Source organism: Ceratotherium simum, chromosome 2 (assembly GCF_057802395.1).
Source record: "Ceratotherium simum simum isolate JZ-2026a chromosome 2, ASM5780239v1, whole genome shotgun sequence".
Classification (NCBI taxonomy): Eukaryota; Metazoa; Chordata; class Mammalia; order Perissodactyla; family Rhinocerotidae; genus Ceratotherium; species Ceratotherium simum.
Window position 1 is genome coordinate 30937432 of NC_141901.1, and position 21502 is coordinate 30958933.

At 48.6% G+C, this 21502-nt stretch overlaps 1 protein-coding gene and 1 long non-coding RNA gene across 2 annotated transcripts in view; both read left to right on the top strand.

The window, feature by feature from the left end:
- Positions 1-357: 357 nt before the first annotated feature.
- On the top strand, positions 358-18993 carry LOC147917800 (uncharacterized). The gene is made up of 3 exons (XR_015548861.1): positions 358-386; positions 2337-2371; positions 18328-18993. It is a non-coding gene; the product is annotated as an uncharacterized LOC147917800 (long non-coding RNA).
- Positions 18994-20977: 1984 nt separating this feature from the next.
- LMX1A (LIM homeobox transcription factor 1 alpha) overlaps positions 20978-21502 on the top strand; it is a 141864-nt gene continuing 141339 nt past the window's right edge. Inside the window, exon 1 of the mRNA XM_087418642.1 lies at positions 20978-21053. Within this exon, the coding sequence (XP_087274768.1) occupies positions 20978-21053 (76 nt within the window). The remainder of the gene's footprint in view (positions 21054-21502) is intronic.

Here is a 21502-nt window from a genome sequence, read left to right on the forward strand (position 1 = left end):
CGTAGTCTGTTTATTGGTTTATTGGTTTATTTTACATAGTTGTGCTCTGGTTTAAATATGAGCTATGTTGCCTTAGTGGCACTTGGGAACAAGAAAATTTCATTTCCTGTTTAACTGTCTTCCTCACTTGACTGTACAATCTGTGAGGGCGGAAATGATTTTTTTCTTGTTCCTGACTGTATTTGCAGCCCTTAGTTCAGAGCCAGGCACTTTACAGATGCTCAATGAATACTTGCTGAATGACTAAGTGGTGGGGGAGGGGAGGGAGTGGCTATTAAGTTTGCATAATCTGAGCAGAAGTTTTGCATTGGAAGAGTTTGGAGAGAAGGCTGCCGAGCTGCGGCAGGCAAGATGGGGGGCCATGGTGGAGGATCTGAATGCTCACGGTGAGAAATTGAGATTTGACACACAAGGCCACTGGGACTCACTTCAGTCTTCCAAGGGGGGATATCACAGGACCAAAACCAGGGACCGGAAATGCAGTTCTGGTATTGGTGCGGGTGGATGGCTGGGGCAGGGGAGCGGCAGAGGGAAGAGGCTGGAGACTGGGAGGCAGGGAGGCTGCCCTCGCTAGTTCCATCCAGAAGACTCTTGCACTGAGCTCTGCCTGGGGAGGCTGGGCGTGGACTGGGGCTGTGCGAGCGCACACAGAGAGGAAAGGTAAATCCGACCTCTGCTTCCAGGGAGCAGGGGCGAGCGGGGAAGGGAAGGCTCAGTAGAGTCAAAGACAATGCGGGAGGGCGGGGACGAGAGCTTGGGAGGCTCCGGCGCCAGCAGCAGAGTGAGGCTGCAGTTAAAGCAGCTCCGCAATCCCCCCACCTCTTTTGGCCTCTTGGTTGCCTGGGTGTACAGAGGAACAAATTTGTGGTGTGGAAGGGTTCCAGGCCGGTCATCCATCATCCGCAATGAATTCTCACTAAGCGCTCATCGCACTCTCGGCAGCCTCGCCCTTTCCAAGAGAGAGTTCTGGAAGCGGTCCAGGGGTCTGCCCAAGGTGACGTGCCAGATTCTCCCTTGAACTTTGCTCCCTCTCTTGCTCTGTTCCTCTGTTTTCTTTTAATTCAGAAAAAGCAACAACAAACAGTTCCCAGCCCCCTCCCTCCGCTGGCTTCGTCCCTCCCTGTGGTTTGGCAGGCAAAGCGCCTTGGCTGTCCCTGAGATTATCTAACGCCGCGTGCTCAGGGCTGAGCGCCGGCCGGGCTGGGCGGGCCCGAGCGCCCTCCGAGAGCCCGGAGCCCGGAGCCCGGAGCCTCGAGTCCGCCAGCGCCTGCCCTCTGCGCGAGGGGCTCCTCGCTGCGGCGCTCCCCCCAGCCCGAGCGGGAGGAGCTGGGCAGCCTGCACGAGACCACAGCAAACGGGCCACAGTGGGAAAAGAGGAGGGGGCCCGGGCTCAGCGATCCACAACCTATCCAAGCCTCAGTTTCCTGATCTGTAAAACATGAGTGATAGAACCCACCCTACTTATTGGATTGTTTTCAAACTCAAATGCAGGAAGACTTGTAAGCGGTAATGAGTACTGTAATATGTCTTAAACAAGTACCAGGATTTAATATTAATTATTAGTATGAGTGTGCCCAAGCATTACCTTTAAAGATGATAGGAGGGATGGAACTGGAGATTTTCTTCTCATTGGTTCTTGGAATGCTGTGCTGGCTTATCCTGGCAATTGGCTTGTGTTTCCATGTCTTAGAATGTTTTATGATGGTGTTTTCCATTGATTATTCATGCAATTAGTATTATGGGCCAACAGAAATAAATTATTTCATGTTTCACAAAACAGCATACAAAGCACCATAAAAACTCACAAAATTAGAAATCCTTGCCTATTAGGCTTATAAAAGTTAACTCAATTGACATACAGGACAGTTGAAAAATGGGGTTATAATAACAAGGAGGAGGATTTAATGCAAAGTACTAGAAGGCAAAGTCACGTTTCAAGGATTCCATGACCACTTTCTCTGAAAGCGGCATTCCATGTCGCTTTGGAATGACTTGAAAGCACACCTGGCTAGGTCTTACTTAAGGGCATCGACCTGGACCTGTGCTCCCAGCACACCTGTGTCCATCTCGAAGCACCCATTGCACTATCTTGAAACCCCTGCTTTCCTTGGCCGTCTCCCCCAGCAGTCTGTGGCTGCTTAGGTCAGGGGCTGGCATGACACAACCTTGCAGCCCACTGGAGCCACAGAAAGTGCCCCATGACCATTTGATTACAGAATGGGCAGAGGGCACGGCCAGCCATTACAGTGGAGGTGCGGCACACTGTGCAGGTGCGTGGATGAGAGGATCTGTTACCTAAATGATGCCCTCCCCTCTCCTTTCTTCTCTCCCTTCAGCACGTGGGATGGCTGCAAGATCCCAGCAACTTCAGGTAAGTACAGCAAAGGTGAGATTTTTGCTAGTGTGATTGACTCAAAAGGAAATAAAATCTAATTGTTGCCAGGCTTATCTTATGATCAGTTTAGGTGACTTCATTTTGGAAGGTAACTTGTGAGAATTCACAAAATATGTCTTTAATTCCTCTCCTGTCCATCTGGTGGAAGTCACCCATGACGACTCTGGAGGAAGTTGGGGAAATCGATCAGATAATCACAGCCCAGGGGATCAGTCTTGAAAGACAGAACAAAACTTGCTGTCAGTACTTCATGTAGCTGGGAAATCCAAGAGGATATCACTCCCAGTAGCTGGGTTTTCTCACCTGAACAACTGAAACTACCGTGTCTGGCCTTTGTGCATCTCTCCGCATGATGGAAAATAGGAAATAGGAATTTATAAAATTTCCCACCGGCAACTTTACCGAGGGAACATGCCAAGTCTGAGGCCTGTGTGCTTTGCCCTGAGTGACAGCCAGCCAGCCAGGAAGGGGAGAGATGGAGTTGCCCCACCCTTTCAGGTAGATGGAGAGGAGCAAGTCTGATGATGGACGTGCCCAGAGCTACAGCATGGATCATCCAAGCAAATGAGTTAATTTGTTATATGTAAATAACTCTTAAATAACATAAACTTGGAATGGACTATTAAAAACTTTTTAAACTTTAAAACACACAGGGAATCAGTTGATATCAAATCTAAACTCTATATATTTCTTTTTATTAAGGAAAGATGTTCTTTCTGAAAGTGATACATGTACATGAAAAACTGGTGTTCGCAGAAAAGTAAACAGAAGGGGAAAAAAATCCATCCTAAGTTGTGCTACTCAAAGTTGAACCATTGTTAACTTAGGTGGTCGACATCATATGTAAAAGTGTTGGAGTGATGCAAAACCTTACCAAATGGCCTCTAAACCAAGCCTGAACACGGGTCTGCGTTCAGCTCTGCCTTTTGGAGGTTGGGATAATTTGCAGGTCCACAGAGGATTCAGCAGTGCTCTGGGGAGTGAACTAGGTTCTCCGGGCTCTGCTAGGCCACCTGCAGAGGACAAGCAGAATTGAGGGCAAAGGCCATCTGCCACCGGAAGGGGCAGTGACACCCCAAGTTCCATTCCTTAAAGGGGAATAGGGTTTGAAAAGGGAACGCAAACCTCTAGAAAACATCAGTGCATATGGGGACCACGAGACAACCAAGACTTTGAATATCCATGACTAGATTGAGCTCCACTGGGGCGGTGATGGTGGAGGACAAATCCAAAGTCCTGGCTTGTGCCTGGAGAGGGGACTCCCTCCAGGGCCGCGTGAAATAGACGAGGCAGAGCTGGGCTCCTGCAGTGTTAGAGACCTGGTCCTGCTGCAGACACAGCTTGCTCTTACCGTGTCCTCCAAGAGCAAATGGATACATTTTAGGCTGGGGGTCTGCCCTGAGGTTCAAGTCCATGCAGCATGTGTGAGTGAGGGGCTTAGCTCGCGTGGGGTACTTTGGGGCCACACTATAAATTAGGGGAACAATTGAGACCAATTTGTGAATGGATATAATTACTGAGAGCCACCTCACAAGTTACTCAATGAAACCTGGTGGAAAAAAAAAAATCAGTCCTGGGCAAGAACGTTCAATACACCACGGACCAGACATAAGGGCTAAGAGGGCTTCTTTTAGGGGTTGTTTAGGACATTTCCCAGGCATTGTAGCCTGGGCATCCCACTGACTCAGCATGAACAACTTGGAGAGAACCATGGCAACCTAGAAATTTCACTTGTCCTGCTTACAAATCCAAGGCGAGCGCTGACAGATTTTCCATAACCTCCAAATGACCACCTGCTCCTGCCTCTGCTCTCTCCAGAACTGAGAGGAAACTCACTTTCGTGTGTGGTTCCTGCCTGCAGACCAGATATGAGCCATTGTCAGAGGATTGCAGAAGGCCCAGGAGTGAAGGAGAAATATACATGCGTGCATGCGCAGGGTCTAGTGCATTCGGAATCGGTGATCATGCAGGAATGTTCCAGTGTGACATCCACCTTCACACTGAAAAAAGAGAACGAAATGCAGGTGAATAGGGAGAACAAAATCACAGGGGGAGTGCTTCAAGTACTTGAGAACTTGGGCCGGCCCCGTGGCTTGGGGGTTAAGCACGCGCGCTCCGCTACTGGCAGCCCGGGGTTGGGATCCTGGGCGTGCACCGACGCACCGCTTCTCTGGCCATGCTGAGGCCGCATCCCACATACAGCAACTGGAAGGATGTGCAGCTATGACATACAGCTATCTACTGGGGCTTTGGGGGAAAAAAAGGAGGAGGATTGGCAATAGATGTTAGCTCAGAGCCAGTCTTCCTCAGCAAAAAGAGGAGGATTAGCACGGATGTTAGCTCGGGGCTGATCTTCCTCACACACACACACACACACAAAATAAAATAAAATAATAATAAAAAATAAATAAATAAAGTACTTGAGAACAAGTAACATTCAAGGCATTTTAAAGATATTCCTTGCATAACATAAATGTGCTGGTTACAACAATTCAAAAATTTAAAGCAGCTCCTGCAATAATTTGATTTGCTAACACATCCAGATGAAGAATTCTAGACAAGTGCTATTCTGGATAATTGGTTTAGGAACACTCCTGCATTAGTAGTCGCTTGGAGGTTTTATGGGAGAGGGTTGACTTAGAGACGCTTTACTGACCTGTCCAACAGAACGGCGGTCCCCTCAGAGTCACCGAGGAGTCCCACACTGAACACCCCTGCTCTGAGCTTTCTGTCGTTGATACATTCGATTTCTCTTCCCTCTTGGCCACCTCTGTTCTCCATCGCCCTTTCCTTTGATTGACAGTGTATTTGCTGTCATTTCTACTTCTGTCATCATAACTGTCTAAAACTTGGTTCCTTGTTCTCTGTTTTTCTCCTTCATTATTCTGTTCTCCGTGCCTCAGTGTCCATATCTATAAAATGGGTATAATAACAGTACCGACCTAATTTGGTTCTTACATGGATTACATTAGTCATACATGTAAAGCAGTTGGAGTTGGGCCGCCACGTAATAAGTGCTTAATACATACTAGTTGTTACTGTGGTGTATGCTATTATTATTATTACTATTATTATATCTGTTTCCTCCTGTACTTCTTGATTTGGATGTTGGCAGAGTTTCACTTCTATGGCCATTGATAGTCAATTAGAGTCCCACTTTCTTTTGGTTAGCAAAATAACCAAATCTCAGCAAATTTCCTGCTTTGGGCTGTTTTTGGATATTTTCATTGTTGCTGATGCCTGAAGGACTCTTTGATTACTTCTGGGTTTGTGGCTTTTCTTGGCAGTTGAATTGAATTAAATTGAATTGAGATATTGAGTGTCCGAGCGCTGAATAAGGAGAATGCCCCTGAATTTGAAAACAATAAAAGTGTATTTTATTAACAATTTTAATAGTCTGGACTTTCCAGTCATTCACTTTTGTCTTATTTCCAATTAGTCTGACTTGGTGAGGCATTTATATGTGTCGAGGCTGTATTTTTTGTATGTTTGTATATATCGTCCATCTTGGTGTTTATATCAGTAAAAGGGAACAGGAATATTTATATGTACAATTAAATTATTACTATGAACTTTAGTCAAAGTAACTGGCAATGGTGTGCGGGGAAGACCTCATTCCGAGCTTGTTGTCCACTTTCTGCCTCTTGCCTCCATGCGGAGAGCAGGTGGTTCCCTTTCAGAGTGAGGCAAAAGTTTTCCCCTTTACAAAATTCTTCATTTGTTTATTAATGGACCCATTTATTCATTCATGAAGCAGGTATTTATTGACGGCCTACTGTGGGCATTGTGGAAACAGCAAAAAGCAGAACAGCTCTTGCTCTCATGGATCTTACTTTCTAGCAAGAGAAACAATCAACTCCTAAATAACCAAATAATAAATCTGATGGGGATAAATGCTATGAAGAAAAACTGGGTAAGCAGACACAGAATGAAGAGGGAGGTAGAGGGTGCCCTTTTATCTAGAGAGGTCCAGGGACGCCTTCTCAGATAAAGCAATAATTGAACAGAGACCTAAAGAAGTGAAGGCCTGAGGTGTGTAGGTACCAGGGGAAGAGTGGGACCAGCAGAAGGGAAGCAGATGCAAAGGCCCTGAGGTGAGATCATGTTCAAGAACATATTGCGGGAACTAAGATACCCAAATTTTTAAAAGGCAAGGAGGGATTTGAGATATTTACAAGGCCGTAGTTAAGCAGATTTGGAACTCAGATTTGGAATAGTGAATGTTCCAGATGATAATAAATCACATATTTATGGTTTAAAGTAGGCCAGGATCAGCAAGAAGGTTTTATCTTGTTTGTCAAATCCAACTGATTTGAAGTGGCTGTTTGGAGCTCGCTGTGGAGGAGGAAGCTGAACTGCCTCTCAGCTCACTGCTGTGATCAATTAATTGTGTTTCCGTGGCAGTGTGTGTGTGTGGGGTGGGGCAGGATGGCATGGAGGCCTTGTCTTTGCCGTCGTGGAAGTAGGACAGTCAAGAGAAAGCATTTGTCTCACATGCAGGTTTCCAAGAGGTCTCCTTGTTAGTGACCCTGGAACAAGAGCCGGGGAGATAAGTATCTACAGTAATTCCTGCCCTTTAACCCTGACCATGTCGACCCCACCTTGATCTGGCCTCCTCACACGCCTGTGCCCTGCTTTGACAGCTAGAGTGAAGAGGGAGGAGAGAAGGCAGAGGAAGGTCAGAGAGGCACTTGAGAACTATTTGTATCCCCCCAAATTTATTGGGAAGGAGACTAAAGCAAAGGATTTAAATTCTTACTGTTCGTTAGGAAATGAAGTGAATTCTTAAAACAGGAATCCATACCTAAGTCGGCTAGGGGTGGGCTGTGTTTATTCAGGCACACACCCCTTCAGAGCCATGGTCCACAGTCCCCAGAAGAGGTGAGGGTGGTTGACCAGTTAGCCTCCCTGTTCCTGGGATCTGGTAGCCTGAGGTCAGCTGGAAGAGTGGCCCTGGAATGACTGGCCCAACATAGTTTCTGTGCCCTAGTCATTGGAGGTGGTTCTCTTCTTACACGCCTCTAAAACCAGAAAGTCTGAGAGCTGGAAGAGACTCCCCTTCCCCATCCCCACCCCACCCCTCCAATCAATACAATCACTTCCATCAGTGACCCAAGAGCTACTCCTGGTCATCTGAGGAGCCAAGACTTGGCTGGCTTAAGTAGGCAGCCTTCAAACTAAAAGGGGACTGAGGTGGGACTGAGTGGCCAAATGGAGAAAGAGCTGGATAGAAAAATCAGAAAGAAGAGGGAGACGAGGATGCTGAAATTTGTTTAAACCCATAGGAGTTGTGGAAAGAGAACACAAAGATTTGGTTAACAGTAACTTGCAACTTCAAGGCTGCCACGCACCCCAGTGGGCACGAAGGCTGGGAAGATGGCTCTCATGCCTTTGCAGTGATCTGCCACCAGGGGGGACTCAAGTTCACAGCAATGTTCCGGCACTGCTGAAACCTGGGTTGGTGGCATTCTGGTCCAAGATGGGCAAACACTTCACTAAAAGGAATCCTAGTAAAGAAATTTGGTTGTCTGTGCTTCCCAATGATGACTGCTATGGAGATTCTGTTTTCCAAATGCCATGGCCAACACTATTTGTCATTTCAGTGGCTCCCGAAGAGAGGGCTTTGATTTGGTGTTGGTCTGCGGAGTCCAGCTTTGTTTTAAGCAGAGACAGGTCCACCATCGACCTCCCTTTCTCCCTCCTCATTCCCTGCCAGCGTTCTCTTGCCACTCTTCCCCCTGCACTGATCCAAATCTACTGCTGGGCATTTTTTAAAATTTTTTTTCACAGGAAAATAATTTTTATTGAGATCCCACCAGCTGCAACACTCTGCTCCTGACATTAAGCCCCTTCTTTCTTTGCAATTCGATTCTTCTTAAGTGGTAACCACCAGGCATTTTTGTAGGTTTGAGTGGGTCGGGAGTTCTGTGCCCCTTTCTCTTGTGCACAAGGGGGCTTCTTTCTCTTTTCTCAGTTATGGCGCTGCCTGGAAGGAATCATGTCCGAGAATCAGGGCTGTTTGCCAGACCAGAACAGTTTCAAAGATCTGTGAGAGTCTGACTCTCTCACAAGGCCATTGTGGGGCACCAGGTAGTTTTATTTTCCTGGGTTCCTTTGGATGGTGGGGTTGAGTGTGCTCTGTGAGAGTCGGCAAGAGGAGCAGAGGCCAGCTAGGCTGCATTCTTCATCCCCTGCCCCCAGTGAGCACAGTCATGGAGCTGCCCTGCTGCACAAGGCCAGAGAGAGCAAGGGTCAGAGGCCCAGCAGAGGGCCCCAAGAATATGAGATCTGAGGCCATGGTGGTGCCCGTTCCTTAGCTTCAAGCCCAGTGACTTTACCATGTAGGTGCACAGTAGGCGTTTGTAAACAATTTTTCAGGCGGGCTCTAGGAGGGTCGGTGATCCAATTATCTCAATTAAATCTCTTGTTAGTTTTAGACCTGAAAAAAGTTATGTTTTAGTTGGATTCTAGTTAGGAAGCTGCAGCCACCTGTGTTACTTGAACAGAGAGAATTCAATATCAAGAATAGTTGAGTAGGCATAGCGTTGTTCATTAGGTCAGTGAAGAGGCAGGAAGACAACACTAAGTGGTCAGAAATTGCAGGAGACCCCACCATCGTAGGGCTGAGGGGAAAAAGAGAAGAAGTTGGAATTATAAAAATTAGGGCTTTGGAGGAGAGGTCTGGTGGACCTGGGACCCAGACCTCTGAGGATGGGACCCAGCTGGTGTGAGTGTCTCTGAGGTGGGCACCAGGGAGCTAGCTCTGCCCTGACAGGGAAGATGCAAACTGGAGTCACCTGCTTTCAAGGGATGGCGTTGCAATGAACCAGGTGAAGGAGCATTGCTGGGGTGTCCCTCGGGGCAACAAGTAGCAATAAGGAAGCCCAAGGAAGCAAACTTTTAGGAAGAGGCAAATCCCTTCTTCCACCAGTCTGACCTCACAGAGCCCGACATGGAATCACCTGGAAAAGCAGAAATGTGGCTTGCAGAGTCCTAGCCCTAGCCCACAAGCGTGGTTTAGAGCTGAGAGAACACAGCTTAAAAACTGGTGCAGTGTGCATGTCTGGAATAGCAGAAGTGGCGTTCAGAGTGGGCAAGGAGAAGTGAGAGGGACTCAACCAGTATTTTTTTTCCTTTCCTTTTTATTGTTGACACTTCAAGACTCCCAGGTTTGATGATCAAACACTAAGATGTCAGACTGGCTGCCTAGCACCAGGAGGCTTATGTGGGTTCCTGCACAGTAAGAGGGCTCCAATCTAGAGAAAGTTCTGTGGAGGCTGGTGAGGCACTGAGGTCTCTGGGGGCTGCCCTCCAAAGCTGGGAAGGCCGTGGGAGAACTGAGAACAGCAGAGGTGCTGCCCTCTTGTGGAAACCTGCAGTTCTGCAGGAGGGTAATGGAACCTGCAGTTGGCTAGCCAACTTCTCACCTGCCCACCTTGAACTCCAGGAATGACTGGCTGGGAAAGGTCAGTTTGATCCTCTGATGCAGATAAGGGAGCTCTCAGCTCTGGTTTGTGGAGACAATGCTTTTCTTCAAAAGGAATAAAAGTCTCATCACTGAGATCTGGATCCACCACTCTGAGAACCTAATGGCCTATTTGACCAGGAACAGATGCCCTAAAGCTGAAAGAGACGAGCCATCTCATCTAGACATCCACTTTGGGTCTTGGAGTGTCCTTTAGAATAGAGGTTGGCAAACTTTTTCTGTAAAGGCCCAGACAGTAAGTACTTTAGGCTTGCGACCACACCGTCTCTCTCTCTCAAGTACTCAACTTTGCCGTTGAGTTGAGGAGGGCAAGGGCGGCAGCCATAGACAGTAACCAAATGAAAGAGCGGGTAGTGTTCTGGCACAACTTTATTAGGGACACTGAAATTGGAATTTCATGTAATTTTCACATGTTGCGAAATATTGTTCTCCTTTTGACTTTTTGAAATTATTTAAAAATGTAGACACCATTCTTAGCTGGCAGGCCTTGCAAAAACAGGCAACGGGCTGGGGTGGGCCCATGGCTAGAGTTGATGGACTCTTGACTGACAGCCTTCAACAGTCCAAGTCATTGAGTGGTGCCATTGTGAGCTGAAGTCATTGAAGCGACTTCTGCATCACCTTGTGATTCCCAGGAAGGAGCCGTGTCCCCACAGAATCTGGCTCCTGGGATCCCACAGGCCATGGGGCCAGCCTGAGCTCTTGGCTCACTGTTTTACAGGTTTAGGGGGTTTCTGTGGGAGAGACCCTGGCTCTAAATATTACCATTTTTCTAACTAGACAGAGAACATTGTTCTCATTTAAATCCGTAGTGCTGGGTTCTGACAAATTGAGGTGTTAACAGATCTGAACCCAATACATGGTTTGAGGAGTAGCATAGGGTACCATTTCCTCAATGACAAGAAGAATCACTCGTGGATACCTTTTAACAACATGCCCCCTCAATGCACTGAAAATATGATGGGTTTAATGACAATGTGATTTTCACAGGGTTTCCCAGGAACTCAATCCTGTACCTGTACTGTAACTTACATTAAATGTGTGGGGTTTTTTCATGGGTACTTAAACCTACAAGTTGGAGATTTAGATGGAGACAGGATGAATATGAGGAACTTTGAAGGATTTAAAATGGCTTTTTGTGGAAAAAAATGTTTAGAGCAGTGTTACCTGTTGGGTTACAAAGGGAGGAGTTAAGGATCCATATTTGTGTTTTCTTCGATGTGCATAAAGAAATCTGGAAGGATACATAAGAACCGAATACCTGGTAGATGTCGAGGAGTAGCGGGGGAGGCTGGAGGGCGACTCCACTGCATCCGTTTTTATTCCCCGGTTTTTGAACCCTTATCAGCATCTGCCTTTTCCCTTCTTCCCTCCCCACCTGTCAGCAGGGCCTGACCCTGCTGGACTTTGAGGACACAAAGCTCTGTAAGACACAGATGTGTGTGTTTCCAGTGAAGGAGGCAGGCATCTAAAGCAGAACTGGGAATATCATGTGGTAAATGCTAAACAGCCCGTGAAGGGACCCAGCGGAAGTGCTAATTACCTGTCTGAGAGCATAAGAGGTAGGTATTCAACAGGCCAAAGGAGAAAAAGAGGAGGACGCTGGGCTGAGGACATAGGCTGTACCCAAGCCCAGAGTGTGCTCAAAAAATGTCTGGGCGAATGTCTGAGTCACTGGTGGGAGTAGAGTGCTGGTGTGTGGAGTTGAGTGGGAGAGGGAGAAGAGAGAAGGGGAGTGGATGAGATGAGGCTAGAAAAGTCGATTGGGGCCACTTTTCTAGGGACAAGGGCATCCATGAGAGGACCCAACATGCATGTCTGAAAACCAGTGACGAAAGCGTGGAGTGGCAGAAGCTACAGACTGGAAGCCGCGTCCTCTGTGCAGTGAGAGGTTAGACGAGCTGAGCCCGGGGGGTCCCTTCCAGGTCCAGGGCTGACTTTTCACGACTAGGTCAGCATTTCTTCTCTTTATGTGATTGCTAGACCATCCAGCTGCGGCTCAGCCAGGTGCACTCTGAGCCCTGTCATTAACGCCCTGCCCTCTAAGGAGGTGAGAAAGACTATCTGCCCTGTCACTCAGGGGAGAAGACGCAGCCTGGGGTGAAACCACTTGCTTGCGCCTGGGAGTGAGTCAGCGGTGAAACCAAAGCCCGCTACCCAGTGGGAAGAAAGACGAGACACTACAGAAAACTCTGATGGATGTGCTCCTCCCTCCCCACCCTGCCCAGATGTTCTGGGAGACTCTGGCTGAACTCTGGGGCGCACCCATCCGTGTTCCTGGCAAGCATGGCAGGCCAGAGTGTTTGCACTACCTGGCTTTTAGCTGCTGCTGGCGCCGAACCAGGATGGGGTGGCTTAGCCCTCGCGAGGACTCGGGCTGTCTGGAGTGGGTAAGGCACTTGCAGGTGGGTGCCCTGCTGTCACTGGATCCCAGGCAAAGATTTGATCCTTGAAACTTGGCAGCTTCTAACAGGGGCAGAGTACTTTTCAGGCTGACGTTCAGGGTGGATCTCGCTCCACTTGCGTATGAAATCAATGAGATAATGGATGTGAAAACATTTTGAAAAGTCACCAAACTTCTTATTGCACCCCATCCTCGTGCTTTTCTCCTGCATTCCTCCTTCTCTTACTGTCCCATCAGTCCCCCAAGCCTCTTGGATTCTTTTTCCCCTTCCTTTCTCTCACCTCACAACCAAACAGACACTGATTCGGTTTCTGAGACGTCTTTTACATTCATCCCCCTTGGTTTCATTTCTGCTCTCCCTGCCCTGGTCCAGGCCCTGGATTTCTTATTTATACTAGAGTAATAAAGTTTATCTGTTCCACTTCCCCTTTCTTCTTCCTTTGAATTATCAGCCACACTGCTACCAGATTTAATCATCTTAGACCACTCGCCTGATCATTTCACTCCTCCAGTCCAGAACTTCCAAAGGCTCTCTGTCACCTACAGAGTAATAAACTCTAAGGTCCAGTATTCAAACCTCCTGGCTTGTCCATGTTCACAGAGATCCTACAACTCGCCTTGGCTTTCTGCCCTCTGTGCTTCCACTCAAGTCCCGCCATCTGCCTGGAATGCCTTCACTTTCCATAACCTCCTGACAAGTTTTTTTCCCCATTCTTCAAGGTTCAAAAAAGATTGTAGATAAATTATTTATAGGATAAGAAATGTGGAAATGATTATATTTTAGATGCATCAAAGAATCTTTTTAATGATCTCATTAATGGGTTCGTGCAGCAAATATTCATTTTGTGCAAGACACTGTGCTGAGGACTGGGGTGGAAAGGCTCGCCATTTACCCAGTTGGGCACAGGGATCTAGAGCTTTCAGGATTAAGGATACACCTTCTTTTTTGCTAACTCAAACAAATCCACAACCACATCTCTAATACTGGTGCAAAGCTATCTGTAGAGTGGCTATTTCCCTTTTTGCTTTAGGTACCAGGAAGCTCAAGGGCAAATTTGATTCTCAATCACAGTATTCATTTGCTCATTCAAACATTCAGATGTAACAGGGTGCCAAGTATGTATCACAACTGTGTTAGATCGAACTATGTTGAGCAAGACATAGCCATAGTTCCTGCCCTCAAATGGCAACTATTACCTCTTATATTTAGTATACCCACATTATTTGTTTTTTCTATTTCTGATCTTGTAGTTCTATTTTATTAGTTTATGGTATATATCTTTAGTTTTATGGTAACTAAAATTCTTTTCAGAAGGGAAGAGATACCATCGATATATAAAAGTAAAAATGTTCTGACACTGTTAATGAGGTCACAGATTTGATCTCTATTGTCATAAGTTATATATTTTTGCTCTTTTATTATAGACTCTTTCCTAAAGCCAACTAGACATATAACTGTAACTGATGCACAGTTTGATGTGATCAGGCAATTTTGTAAGGCTTTACTTTTCTCTGTTTCATCTCAAAGTGACATTTAACATTCTATCACAATTAAAATATTAGCCCCAGGTTATTACTTTGGGGGGTGATTTGCTTTTCTGTTCCCAGTATGTAATTTTAATTTTTTTAAAAAACCCATTACAATATTGATAGTATTTGTATATTACCTCAAATCCATTTTGGAAAGTAGGCAAGCTATATTATGTAAATAAATTAACAATTGAATAAACAGGGCATATCCATCAGGAGAAAAGAGAGCGTGTAGGTTCAGGAGTCAGGGGTGTCTTCACAGCAGCCACTCTGGTTTCATGTCCTTGGTGGATGGAGATGCAAATGGGGTCCTTTCCTTCCTGAAAAATACCTGTAAGTAGCTGGGGTCTTGATGCTGAGTTGGGGGAGGTGGTCTCTGCTCCTGCTCAGCATAGAGCTGCCTCTGCGCTGGGCATCGCCTGCCTGGGGGGTTTGTTCAGAGCTGCCATACCCCAGCCCTGGACACCCCAGTGCTGCAAAAGGCTTTGGCCAGGCCCCCAAGTGTTCCACGGGGCATTGTGTCCAGTGACCACCGCCTAGTCCACATACACGTTCACTGCATGGCAACTGAGGTGTGGTGGGCACCTGAACAGTGACTTGGGCCCAGGATATCAACAGACCTCACCTCTTCACAGCTCTCTCTCTGTTTTGGTGCCTGGGGAGTTCACTCCTTGTGTCCCCACCCCCAATATTTCCAGGTTCTTGGTATTTAGTGTGAAATATCACACATAGATGTCAAAGATGGAGCTTGTCCATGCAGGAAGCCTGCAATTTGGGGATGTGTTATGCAGCATGTGGGATTGTTCCAGAAGAAATCTCTTCTCAGATGTGAGTGGAATCAAGAACCAGTCACCACCTGAACCTCACTCAGTGCCAAGCACTGTCTTCAATTCAATTCAGTTCAGTTTAATTCAAGTCACATTCTCTGGACACCTATGCCCAGAGCTAGGTACTAGGGCTACCCATGTAAACAATACATGGTCCTAGACGTGCTTATGGTCTGATAGTGATGATGATGATGTTGATAAAGTTCATTGAACTCTTTCTATGTGCCTCTCACTGTGCTAGGTATTTTGCATGTATTATTTCATTTAACACACAAGAACACCCCAATTATTCCCTCAACTTTTTAAAAGGGGGAACTGAGGCTTGGAGAGATTAAGGGACTTGCCCAAGTCCATCATAAGTGACAGAGTAGACCAGCAGTCCCAGGTCTATGGGATCCCAGGACCCATCTTCTAGCCACGCTGCAGTGCCACCCTCCCAGCTAGTGAGCACAGCTCATCCTGGGTGCAGAAACGCGTCAGGTACCCAGTGACAACTGCTACCGCTAGACACACGGACTCGGAGTGCTGGCGTGGCTCCTGTTTGCTCATGGGAACAGGGCAAAGCCGAGATGATTGTCCTTCAGAAGCCCTATCTGCTCATTAACAGGGAGGTTACAGGGAGACTTAAAGGATACTTGAGCATTGAGTTAACCAGACAGATTATTAGATGTTTCACATCCATCATCTCTATTAACTCTTGAGGAATATCTTATTCCTTTCTTTGTACAGATCAGGAGACTGGAACATGTCGAGGTTGAGTGATTTAAGGTTAAATAGCTTACAAATGTCACAGCTTGGATTTGAACTCAAGCCTCTCTGTTTCCAAAGCCCAGGCATGCTCTTTCCAGGACACCGAGTCATGCCATGGAGTAGACTAAAACTTTACGGCATTCTCTATGGCGTCGACAGATATTTGTTGGGTCTCTTTGGTATGTGAAGCTTTGTGCTGGGCACGGAAGAAACACAGATGAATCCGACATGGATCATTTTCTGAAAGAGCTCCAAGAGGGAGATAAAGTGGACATGTAGATGATTCTACTACCAGATCCAAAAAATGCGGTCCTTTAAATGGTGGCTTTGTTAGCCTGGATGAGTCTCCTCTGTGCCTAGGGCCATCCTTGCCATGTTGGCGGGAGAATCTGGCTTATGCTTAGGGAGCAACCCACATCTGCATCCCCTGGTTTCTCTTCTATTCCAGCAGCTGGTTTGGGGCACCCTCTTTCACCCCAGAAAGTGCCGAGGCACCTGGTCTTCCAGCTCCTTTGAGAGATCTGAATGTTAGGAGCAGGGGATTCCTGGGAAAAGAATCCAGAGGTCAGGAGAGTTTGTAGTTCCAGTGTGTTCCCCACCACACTGGTCTCTGGCCGCCCCGGTTAGAGTACTGCCTTTCTGTCTAGGCAGTAACGTGTCTGCTTTTTTTCCTCTCGCTTGAAATGCACTTTGACATTTTTTAACAAATAACACAATTTTCCCTTTGTGTTTCCCTTAATAAAACACAGAAATGAGAGCAAGAAAAGGAAAGTAAAAAAATATGTTCCTGTCATCTTCACTCTGTAGCAAGATGTCCTTCTCCCTCCCTTTCTCTCTCCCTCCCACCAAGCATGGGTCTCTGACTCGTCCATCCTCACTCCTCTCCCCAAATCTCAGCCACAAAAATTCATGAGTCTGGTAGTGTGGCTTCTATGTCTTCTGCATAGAAAGGGCAGCTCCAGAGCTGGTCTGCACCTCTTACCCCCACCTTCCACAGTTTGCTACTTGACTGAAGACAGACGATGGGAGAGAACTGGAACAGGATCAGGGGCACCTCCCACTTGAAGAAGGACCCCCAGGTTGTGAGGTCCCTGCACACCCTCTTGGAGTTCCACAGTCACTCCTTATTCCTTGGTCCTTTCCTGTCTTCTTCCAATGATGGCAACTTCTAGACCAGCCTGGCAAAGGCCCCACATTTCCTCCTCAAACCACAGTAATAGTTTAAGACATAGTCCCTGGATCTCTTGGAATCTGCTTGAAGTTGAAAGATTCCTGATGTTTGGAATAGCTGCCTATCTCTTAGCAGGGATCCATGTAAGTTTCCACACTTGGGGCCAAACACCAATTGTATAATTGCAATTTGGGGAAGATGTGGCCTACTAGCAGCTCATGTGGAAAAGGACTGAAATTTTCTTAGTAACATATACAGTATGAGTCAACAGCAGCCACTGAAAATGCTAACACACAATCAGGCCACGGTAATGGGTGATGAGGCTCTGAACACACTATTACTAGAAAGTTGCAACAGGTCTGGGTGTCACAATTTATAGAGAGAGAAAAACTGGAGCAGGTCCAGAGAAAAGTGAACAAGATGGAGAGGGCAGCTCTGCCCATATCTGGCGGGTCTTGGAAGGAGGACTTGACATTTTGAATGGCCAGCCTGAGCAATCAATAGACCAGAGGTGGCAGCTATAGAGAAACGAATTTTGACTCAATATAACCTAAATAGTTGGACCAGATAAGCTTTAAGGTTACCTTCAACTCTATAAGTATGTCATTTGGGGGGGGGGGTCTCTTCTAAAGCCTGTTTACCTCACTTCCACAAATTCTCAGAAAAAAATACTTCTTTCTGATAAAAGGGAGAATATGGCTTATTCTTCATAAAGGGCTTCGGGACAGTGGCTTTGTGGCATCTTGTTTCATTAAGAAGGTGAAATAGTAGCATTTGAGTTTAAAATGGAAAACCATGAGACATGATCAGGAGGATCTTTCACAGATGGAAAGATGTCTGTCCACCTATCCATGTCACTGAGTTGGATAAGGCCAAAGTTAAATGATACTGGGGTAGGAGTGGGATTCATGATCCCCAGTTCATTGGGAGAGGTAAAATAAATCATAAAAGACAAAACTCCAAATAAATTAAACAAGGTGTATCTTTATTGGTTTAGACACATCACTTAGACACATCAGCCAGTCCACACCTAGACAGATTCTGCAAAGCACATGATAAGGATCCATTGGTTCTACTGCCCAACCTACTGTCCAAACCCAGTCTGATTTCACAACTTCAGATTGTGAGGTCCTTACAGACTATAGTATAGCCTCTTCATTTCAGAGAGGAAGTATTGTTGCCTAGAGAGGGGTGAACTGATGGCCCATCTGACTCAGTGGCAGAACTGGGAAGGGAACTGAGGTCCTATGATGGCTGACCCAACCTGTTTTCACCTTTACTGCTGTGCTCCCCCATTGCAGTGAACGCATCACTCATCCATCAGTTAAGTAAGTGGTATTTGTTAATCGTGTATATGTGCCTGGCTCTACACCAAGGACCCTAGGGCTCATAATGTGACTATGAGACACAGTCTTCATTCTGAAGTTGCTCAAGGGCCCGCTGGGGAAAGACATTCCCACCAACCACTTGTATAATCTATACTGATCAGGCTGCCTTCCAGATGCAAAGACCATTTGAGAGATTTGGGTCCCAGATCAGATGAGAATCTATCTACTTTCAAGATATTCTCTAAAAGGAATATTCTTACCACTAGTGAAACATATTTCATAAATTTAAGACCTTTAGTGAAACCAAAACTCTGCTGGACATTTAAAAATATTCTTTATAGTTGTATTTGCCCCACTTCATTTTTTTTCTTGCCTAACTCCCATGTTATATATTATTCTAAGAATGCTTGTAATTCATTTTTTTTTTTCTACCTAGGGTGGCAGAAAGGACAAAAGACAGGTGTCAGGGGACATGCCACTAACCATCTGGGCAACATCAGAGAAATCTTCCAGCCCTGGTTAAGCTCCAAAGATTCATCTGAAACAATGGATAAAACTATTTGTTCTGCCTACTGCACAGGTTTGTTGTAAAGATCAAGCAAAATCATGTATGTGAAAGTACTCTGAAAAGTATAAAGCAGCATTCAAACGTAAAGTATTAAACTCTTTGCCCTTTTCCCTTGCTTCTCTGAAGTCATATTTCGTGTTTGGCTTGTGTCTGCTGGCAGAAAGCACTTATAACGGCCAGTGGGGTCACCTCCCCTAAGCACACTGAAGCAAGTGCTGCCAGCACTTTTTCTTTAAAAATAAGGAAGTGGTCCTGTCCTTGGAGAAGGCAATAGAAAATGCTTGCTTAGTAGCGTGTACCCGCTCAGGTTCACTTTGCCAAAGAGCCTGCAATTCCAAGTCAGTTCCGTTTAGTTCAGAAACTGAGGGGCTTCCAGAGAATCCCATTGAAGGAACCTTCCTGTGGTCTTCAGGCGCGCTCTGTGCTCCGTTTTCCTCACCTGTAATATCGGGATAATAACTGTCTCCACCTCATAGGGTTGTCGCAAAGATTAAATGAGTGACCTCTGTAACCAAGCCTGGCGCAAAATAAACGTTCGATAAATGTATCCAGTGTTATGATTTATTTATTGAGTATCCACTTGGGGCCAGGCACCGTGCTAACCTCCTGGGATCCACAGGAGACCCTGTTTCTGCTCTATCACTGTAAGCTAAGGTGAGGAGGCGTAGTGAGTTAACAGTCGCCCCCGGATACTTGATCCTCCAAGGATGCCCCCTTAGCTGACTGCCTGCTCAGTGTCATTCTAGGCTCATCGTCGGGGGATCGGATCCCACCTAGTCTCTACCAGGAGCCTGATTCAAGCTTTCGCCATGGGTCCTATGGCATCTGCATACCCCATCGGTGAACCGGTTTCGATCTGAAACCGTGAACGGGTTTCCACCCCCACGGAAGTTGGGAACTTGCGGGAGCCTCTGGGTGACGAAGAAGGGGTTTGAGGAGCTCGGAGCTGCAGGGCCCCGCAACCAAAGGCAGCAAATAGCTCCTTGGCATTTCCGCGGCCCGGGTGAGGATTGCGGCGCTTTTATCACTTGCAGTGGTTGGAGAGCGGCTAGGGAACCAGCGTGCGGGCGCGGAGATGTCCGCGAAGGCCCAGCGGGGGCGCGGGGCCGCGGGTGGTGGCCCGGCCAGCGCGCCCTGAGGGAACAGTTACACGTGGAGGGGTGGAAACTCTGCGTGCGCCGGAGGTCGCAGCGGCGGAGGAGCGCACCCGGCGGTGGCCGCGAGGTGGGCCGTGCAGCCCGGCTCGGAAAGAGAGCACCGCGGCCCCTCCACGGGACGCGCTCCCAGTCCCCCTCCCTGCGAACCCCACCCCCTTCCCTCCGCCTCGCACGCAGCGCCGCGGCCCCTGTCGGAAGCGGCCGGATCCGCCCCAGCGAAGCAGGGCCCGACTCGCACTCAGGACCCTGGGCCTCCGCCTTCTCTCCTTGCCTTGGAGAAGCATCCGGCCTTCCCTTCCCCCTGAGGAGCGACGCGGGCGGGCAGGACGTCCCGAGAAGGCCGGCCACCCACAGCCACGTCCCAGCCCGGCCCCGGCGCGCCGAGGAGCGGAGCCAGGGGCCGGCGCTCTCTCGGGCTCCCTCCCGGGCGCGCCGGAGCCGGGGGCGGCCGCTCCGGCTGTAGCCTCGAGGGCCTACCCCTCCCCCGGCCGAAGCTTCCCGCGGCGCTCGGCCACTTCATTCCGCTCCTGCCACGGGGAGCGAGCTCGCCCATCAGGTAAGGAAGGCTGCCCGTTCGTAGGCTCCAGCTCGGGCGGGCGTGTTTCTGAAAGTTGATTTGAAATGCGTCCAAGAGTGAGCAGGGCCAGCCACGGCTCCTCCCCGAGGCGACTTTTTTGCTCCTGCAGACATTCCCGGCACCGGCCGACCGGCGGGAGGACCTCCCTGCGCGCCCCTCGCGCCCGCTCCCGCGCGCCCCCCAGCAGATCTCAGCGCCCCGAGGCCGAGAGCAGGCGGGACGCTCTCCGGGTCGCCTACTCTGCCCCGCCTTGGCCGGGGCAGGTGAGGGACGTAACGGTGCCGGTCGGAGCGCGGGCTATAGACCTCGGAGTCCCGCGTGCCTGGGCCCGGCCCCGCGAGGGAGAGCACCCACTCCTTTTATCCCCATCTTACCCCAGTAGCTGGGTTCCTGCAGAGACGTCTCTAGGGCCCACTTTAGTATAGCTTGGGGAGGAGTTGGACTCGGGATGTGAAAACTGGGACTGGGGAGAGCGTGGGGTAGGGGCTTGCGGTGGGGGGCAGGGGAAGGAGAAACGCAGTTGGGGGGCGGAGGCCTAAGTACATAACGCGTTGACTTCGAGTGAAATCAGATCAGTCAGAGCAGTTCGCTGTGACTCGTCTCTCCCCTCCCACCCCACATTTCTCTTGGTTGGAGTCTACCCTCCCGGCTCATTCTGGTCACCCTGGACACTCCCTCTGTCTTTTCCCAGGAGTGCAGTGGCTGTGGGCGCCGCGTCCCAGAGGGCACGGCGCCAGAAGCGCCGTTTCCTCTCCTCTACAGGTCCTCCCGGCGCGGCCCTAACATGCTGGACGGCCTGAAGATGGAGGAGAACTTCCACAGCGCCGTCGAGACCTCGGCCTCCTTCTCGTCGCTGCTGGGTGAGTGTTCAGGCCATGCGCCTGGGGCGCACCATCCTTCCGCCGGGCCCCAGCTCAGCAGCCCAGCTCGCTGAGACCGGGTGGGCAATAGGGGAGCTAGAGCCCCGCTTCATGCACTCAGTTGAGCCCACTCTCTGTCCTTCCTACCCCAAACCGACAAGCCGCCCCGGGCCTCACGCGCCGGGCACCGAATTCCCCAAAGCCGCAAGGGGCGGGCGAGCTTGCTCGCAGGCGTCTGAGTGGCAAGTGATTAAAAATACCCAGGGCTGGATTTTTAATCACGGAGCTGATCGACGTCTCATAAATGCCGCCCTCTTCTCGGCGGCCTAGGGCCGAGCATACGGAACCCGATGCCTGGAGCGCCCAAACTCGAGGCGGCTTCTCGCCCCCACCAACTCCAGCCCCAATCTCAGCCTCGGGCACGGCCTAGAGGCTTTTCCGGGCCGGTG